Below are 6,558 nucleotides of genomic sequence, written 5' to 3'. Positions count from 1 at the left end.
AATTGCCATCATAAATGGCAGATGTGAAAGATTTCTTTTCTTTATGCACTAGTAGAGATATTAGAAGTCATGGATCCTACACAATATATCGAATCTCCACCGTACTAGGCGATGTATCCTACGCAGTCATCGATGTCACAATGGTGCGCTGCCTCCATCTCATCAGTCCGGCCTCATTTAGTTCCAGCCCGCAAAATGGAGAGAGAAGAAAGTCTGGCTCATTTGAAGGCCACTGAGCAGGGAAGAGATACATTGGCACGTGGACGACAATTGGTCCAAACCACATTGAGTTAGCATTGAAAGCAGGGTCGAAGGACCAAACTTGTCTGGTTTGAAAAGTTCAGGTGCAAGTTGTGTAGTTTAGCTTCGCAAAAAAGTTGTTTGATTTTGAAGTTGAGTGACAAAAACTGCACAAGTCGATATGTTGAGAGACCAAAAATCAACCTTTTCAAACTCCCCCTCTTTGTGGTTATGCTTTTGCTATGTTGTCAAAGAGTCAATAAAATGTGCTTTATCAAACAAATTGTGAGAAAAAGAGGATGCGCACAATATCCCGCACACTCTTATTCCACTGGTTGACACCATTTGTTCAGGTTGTAGTTACATGAGAGCAATCAAAAGAAGGAAAAAAAACATTAAAATGCGGTGCATTACACATGAGATGGCTCATCTTCTGCCCGGCCCCGGCTGAGCTCGCTGCATCCTAATCTGCTCCCTGAACTTGGCTATGAACTCGTCAGCCTTCTTGTCCACCTCGTCCTCCTCCGCCTCGGGCCTCGTCGCCAGCTCAAAAAGCCCTTCGTCGCAAGAGTTGTCACCTTCCCGCGTCTCCTCGTCTCCGTCTTCTTCGTAGTTGTCTTCCTCCTCGTCGTGTTCATCGTCGCCGTCCCTGGCCATGTCGTCGCTGCTGAACGAGCTGTCCGAGGCCGCGGCCATGTCGTCAACCTCATCATCTGCGTCCGCTTGATCGTCGGACGGGGCAACAGGATCGTAGCCGGTGAAAGTGCTCCTCCTCGTTGCTTGGATCGAAGAGTTTGACCTGAACCTGCTTCGTAAACCCGTCCGTGCGCTCATGCTCATGTCTGCAACCCCATATTCGTTGAAGCTTCTTGCTCTGGCCTTCCCGAGGCCACGCGCGCCGCCACGAAACTGCGGCGGAGGCGGCGGGGGAGGAGGCGAGGACGGCGAGAGGGTCTTGCCGGCGTCGAGGACGGAGGACGGCGAAGATATGGCGTGTTCGCGCGCGCCGCCGTATCCTATTTCTTCCTTGGGGAGGAACTCTGCTTCTTCATCGGTAGCGTCATCACTTACATTGCCCGGTGCAGATTCTTCGGCCAATGGCTTGAGCTTCCTCACCGGCAGGAGAATCGGCTTCTCGCCAGCGTCGCCCGTGTCGGCGACTACTACGAGGGCATCGTCGGGGTAGTATTGCGAGCTCCACGCCTGCACGCTGCCGTCCTTGGCGCCGCTGCTGCCTCCGTCGCCGCTGTTCCCCTCGAAGACCAGCGGCCCTTGCAGTATCTGGGAGACGAAGGCCTCCACGGACTCGTCGTCGTCGACGATCCTGGAAGAAGGGGCCACCGGGGGCACCACATCGGTGTCGGCGTTCCTCTGGCCGAAGACGCCGTAGGAGATGACGAGGCCGAGCAGGAGGATGTGCGGCAGGTCCCAGATCCCGGGGGTCTGGCTCGTGGGCAGCATCCGCAGCAGCGCCACCACGACGGCGAACAGCACCGCCTTCCCGGCGAGGTTAGACGGGAACAAGAGCTCCAGAGCCCGCTGCAACCTGGCAGAAATAACATCGTCACCGGCGGTTCTTGGCTGCGCCGGAGCAGGAGCAGGCTCCGCCATTGCGCGAGAAGATGAAGAAAATTTGTGCGTGACTTGGGGTCTCGGGCTACGGAGGGCCGGGTTTGTGTGATCGGCTATTAGGCTAGGCTGTGAGTGCGATCGAGAAGGAAATCTGGACGGAATGGAATCCGCGATCTTGCTGGCGAGGAGAGGAAGCTGCAGACTTGGTCGGGAAGCAACACGGGGCGGACGGAAAGAATTTATGGGAGCAAAGGCAAAGCAACCCGAAAGAGAATGGGAAAGATTATTAATCCTGGCGAGGGCAATGTTCAACTGTGGAGGGAAACCGCGGGAACGTGCTAGATCAAAAATCATTCGGCGCGCGAAAAGGACTCGTGTGCGCGGTAATCCTCTGGGGGGCGGCGGGCGGTGGAGCCGACGGTGGTCCGGGCCGGCGCAACCGTACCGTTTGGCGCTTTGCCAAACGCCGTCGCCGCCCAAGCCCCAGGCCGTATATGGTCCATGGCTCTCCTACCGGATGAGATTTGCAGGTCTCGTCATGTGGACGGTTCTAGGCTACGCGGCGCATTTGCTGATGAGCTCCTCTGCTTTTTAGGCTTGGACTTTGGAGCCGAGCCGGCGCTGAACGGACGTAGAAGTCCACTTCTGGGCTGTTCACCCGCTAGGTTCAGGGACGCTCCAGAGAACAGAGCGTGCTATGTTTGGCTGAATCTTGTGCGCATAGTTTTAAAGCAACCGAATCAGTGAGGCTGTCTAAAAATGCAAAAAAAATAAAAATAGTAGTAATGTATTGAACCTACTTATCCAACAATGTAATGCTTTTTGGGATTATTTGTCGGAACTATGATTATGTTTATACCAAATTACACAAAATGTAGTGTAAAATTTTCACAAATTTTAAACCGTGGTACCCCTCAGTGTTGAGATCCTACGTTCGCCATTGTCGTTCAGATTTTCATCAGTCGGACCGATGACTCAGCTGGTTCATTGGCGATGGAAACTGAAATATTTAAGCTAGTAATTTCTAAGAAAAACTGATTTCAAATCAAACGAAAACAAGTACACATGATATCGAATGTAAGCCCCCGTCAATAAATCACAAAAATATATGTTGGCGTGCAGTGGATTGAGGTTAGGAGGCCCGGTGCAAAATGGAAAATTGGGCCTTAAAAATACATAATAAAAATAACTAAATAACTATTACAACTCACACTTCATTAAAAAACCGGAGCTCAGAAGCACAGTTATGGTTTTCATTTTTTCTGGAAGTATATGTTGTGCTTGTCTTTTTTCCCCAGGGAAGCACTTATGGTAGAAGTCCAGTCTCTGCTTCTCGAGGAAGCAAATATGTGGAAGCATAGACTCTGCCTCTCGCGGAAGTAAATCAGTGCTTCCGCGGGTAACATAGTTGTGTTTTTTTCGAGAAGCACAATTGTGTTTAAAAAAAAATCAGTTTTTTACCACCAAAACCCAGGGAAAGCCATACAAAAAATGGAAAGCCGGAAAAACAAAAACAAGTAGTCTAAAGCCTGAAAATGCGTACAGAAAAAAATGTAGAGGGAGTGCCCAGCACACCACACCACACATGGCAACGGCTTGGTGCACCACCTAGCGCGCTTCTGGACCAAAAAAGTGACCCTTGCGGGAACCCCAAAAGGTAACCGTTAGTTAGTTGCTCCCCCGGTGGCACGAAGATATGAGCCCGTCAATTGGGTCGTGCGAACCCAACCTGTGGTTGGATGAGGACGGTGGTATCCCCTGCCCAACATAGTTCAAGTCACTGACTTGACATTGGTACTCGTATTTTTTGAATTTATTTTAGGTCTTTCGTAGATGTGCGTTCAGTGGATGAGACATTCCCGTCAACTATGAACTCATCTGTCGCGACTTCTTCAATCTCAAAATGATGTGCCGGCGCAGTCTCTCGGAGGTGCTCATAGAAGTAGGGTGTGTGTGCGTGCATTTATTTCAAGAGATGGTATCTTCAGGCTTTCTTGGGTGTGCATATACATTTTGTCGAGCAGTTATCACCCGGGGAAAGAGATGCTGATCGCGGAAGTACCCTTCTACTCCCGAGCTCATTTGAGCTTTGGATGAACTTGAAATTAAATTCTGAAAAAATGAAATAAAATTAAAAAAATCCGATATCTTTTGGTGCAAACTTTGACAATTGTTCTCAGTGCTTGAAAATTTTCACCTGAACTAACATTCGTGAAAGTCACGCAAAAAAAAAAGATCAAGACTCCAAAATGCATTTTACCATGACTTCTAGGAATACCATTTTATAATAACTTTTTGTAAGCAACAAAACATTTGTTAAAGTTTGCAACCAAAAAAATCAGAATTTTTTATTTGTTTACTATTTTTATTTGTACTGTTCACAATGGATAATTCGAGCTGAGGAGTAGATACTGCAAACTTGCAAGTCCATGTCATTGTCGAAATAACACCCTAGCAAGTCAACCATATATAACTTCAGAAGTCATTTCTCTATGAGTAAAAGAGCGTTTAAAATACAGTGCTAGCATTTTGCCAAGAACGGTTGATATTGTTGCACTCTGCTTTAGGCCAGATCCAGAGGGAAGCTCATTCAAAAGCGTCGTGCGTGTGTGTATTTTTGCCAGCACACACGCGCGCGCCCGCACACACACGCAGAGAGAAGGGGTAAAGAGTTGCGCAGAGTGATGATCTGGATATAATTTTTATTTCTGGTATTCGTCGTACTGGCATGATTGAAGACGAATAGACTGAAAGTTTCCAAAAAAAAAAAGACAACTACTATAAGCTAAGGCCCATCTATAAACTGGTCTGTTTGAATTTTCTGCATTCCAACAGGGATCTTGGGCGCTGATTATTTTTTTAAGACAAACTTGGCATTGATATGTCCCGCCTACAGCGAGATGACATGAATATTGGAAATATGCCCTAGAGCCAATAATAAAATGGTTATTATTATATTTTCTTGTTCATGATAATTGTCTGTTGTTCATGCTGTAATTGTATTAACCAGAAACCGTAATACATGTGTGAATACATAGACCGTAATATGTCCCTAGTAAACCTCTAGTTGACTAGCTCGTTGATAAATAGATGGTTGTGGTTTTCTGACCATGAACATTGGATGTCGTTGATAATGGGATCACATCATTAGGAGAATGATGTGATGGACAAGACCCAATTCTAAACATAGCACAAGATCGTGTAGTTCATTTGCTAAGAGCTTTTCTCATGTCAATGTCGTCGTCCTGGATATGGGGGTATCCAGCCCTGCCTGCCTGCGGCCCGCCACGTGGCTCAATCGAAGGCCTGGTATGGCCCAGTTTCAGCATCAACAACTCAAGACCCTCGCGAGGGGCCAAGCCTCGCAAGGCGAACGACGTCAAGACCCCCGAGGGGATCGGCCTCACCAGACTGGCTCCCGAGGGGCGGGGAGTTCTATGCAAGGTGCACCTCATGAGGCTCAACTGACGTGAGCCATGACGACCAGGCCAGGCGGGCGCCAGGCGGACGTAGAGCACAGGTTACCTCTTCGGTGCAAGGGAGGCAAGCCACATGCACGAGTCCCAAGGAATCAGCCAAAGGTTTCTGTTCTGGTGCAACGAGACCAAGACCGCAAGGAAGACATGACGGAGGTCATCAACGAGCCCACCGCAGTGTCATGACCAGAGGCTTTTCGCAGGCGAAGACTACTTTTGTTAGGATAAGCTGTACTACTTGCCCCCTTTCAAATCCGGCCGTTGTAGGATCCCTTCCCGCCAACATTTGGGAAGAGGACCAAGGCCACTATAAATAGGGCTAGCCACCCCCATAGAGAGGCATCTGATAGGGGAGAAGTAGGGTCCGATTCACATCCCACCAGCTCCCTTGAGCTCAAGAACACCTCACCTCCCGAGGCCAGTTCATCCACTGTACTAGTTCATCCCCAGCCCTCCGAGGCAATCCACCAAAATGCTGGAGTAGGGTATTACACCGCAAGGTGGCCCGAACCAGGATAAACTGTTGTGTCTCTTTGTCTCTTTGAGCTTGACACGCTAGGCTTAGGAGGAACGTGAGTAGGCAGGCTGGGTAGGTTGAGATCTCTACACGCACCCCAGAGTTCGAACCTCTCAAGGGTTTCCGGATCCCTTACTCCGACATTTGGCGCGCCAGGTAGGGGTGTGCGGATCTTCTCTTCCGTCGACCAGTCCTCCGCCGCTCCACCAACGCCATGGCCGACGCTCTGAGGGCGCACGCCGAGCACTGGGTCGTCCAGGCCCCCTCGGCAGCACCTGCCGATGAGGAGGACCTCCACTCCGCCCTGCTCGCGGCCCGCACTCCGCCAGGGGCGGCTGGCCGAGGAGGGCGCGCGGCGCAACCTTCTCCACTGGCGCCGCGCCGCAGCCGCGCCGCCGCGCGGTCTGCGAACTACGCTGCAGCGACCGCACCACACACGCGCAGGGAACAGGCAAACATGCGGGCATCGGTCATCGTGGCCCGAGAGCTCTTACGGTGCATGCTGCTGGAGAGTGGTCGCGACGCCCTGCTGGAACGGGTCGCCGAGCTGCTGGATGCGGCGTGCAGGGGGCGGCGCCATTCTGCACCCTACCCACGTCATAGGCGGAGGTGGGGGCGCACGCTCATCCCCGACACAATCACGTGCCCCCTTCCCGGGCCCCTGGAGAGCCTCTCGGTGCCGACCAGCCCCGCGGAGCGGCACACACCCCTCCGAACGTGCTACCTCGGTGTAGGGCTGCTCCAGGTGACATC

At 50.9% G+C, this 6,558-nt stretch overlaps 1 protein-coding gene across 1 annotated transcript; it reads right to left on the bottom strand.

Moving 5' to 3' along the window:
- Positions 1-558: 558 nt before the first annotated feature.
- LOC119368165 lies at positions 559-2,041 on the bottom strand. The gene has a single exon (XM_037633491.1). The coding sequence runs from the start codon at positions 1,849-1,851 to the stop codon at positions 667-669; it is 1,185 nt and encodes a 394-aa protein (XP_037489388.1). The 5' UTR covers positions 1,852-2,041; the 3' UTR covers positions 559-666.
- Between the last annotated feature and the right edge of the window lie 4,517 nt (positions 2,042-6,558).

Source organism: Triticum dicoccoides, chromosome 2B (genome assembly GCF_002162155.2).
Source record: "Triticum dicoccoides isolate Atlit2015 ecotype Zavitan chromosome 2B, WEW_v2.0, whole genome shotgun sequence".
NCBI lineage: Eukaryota > Viridiplantae > Streptophyta > Magnoliopsida > Poales > Poaceae > Triticum > Triticum dicoccoides.
Note: the sequence above shows the minus strand (reverse complement) of the source record. Positions and strands in the feature narration are given on the sequence as shown.

Bases quoted from the DNA above. Each gene is read 5' to 3' on its own strand.
- LOC119368165 (XM_037633491.1), bottom strand. From the start codon at position 1,851: ATGGCGGAGCCTGCTCCTGCTCCGGCGCAGCCAAGAACCGCCGGTGAC.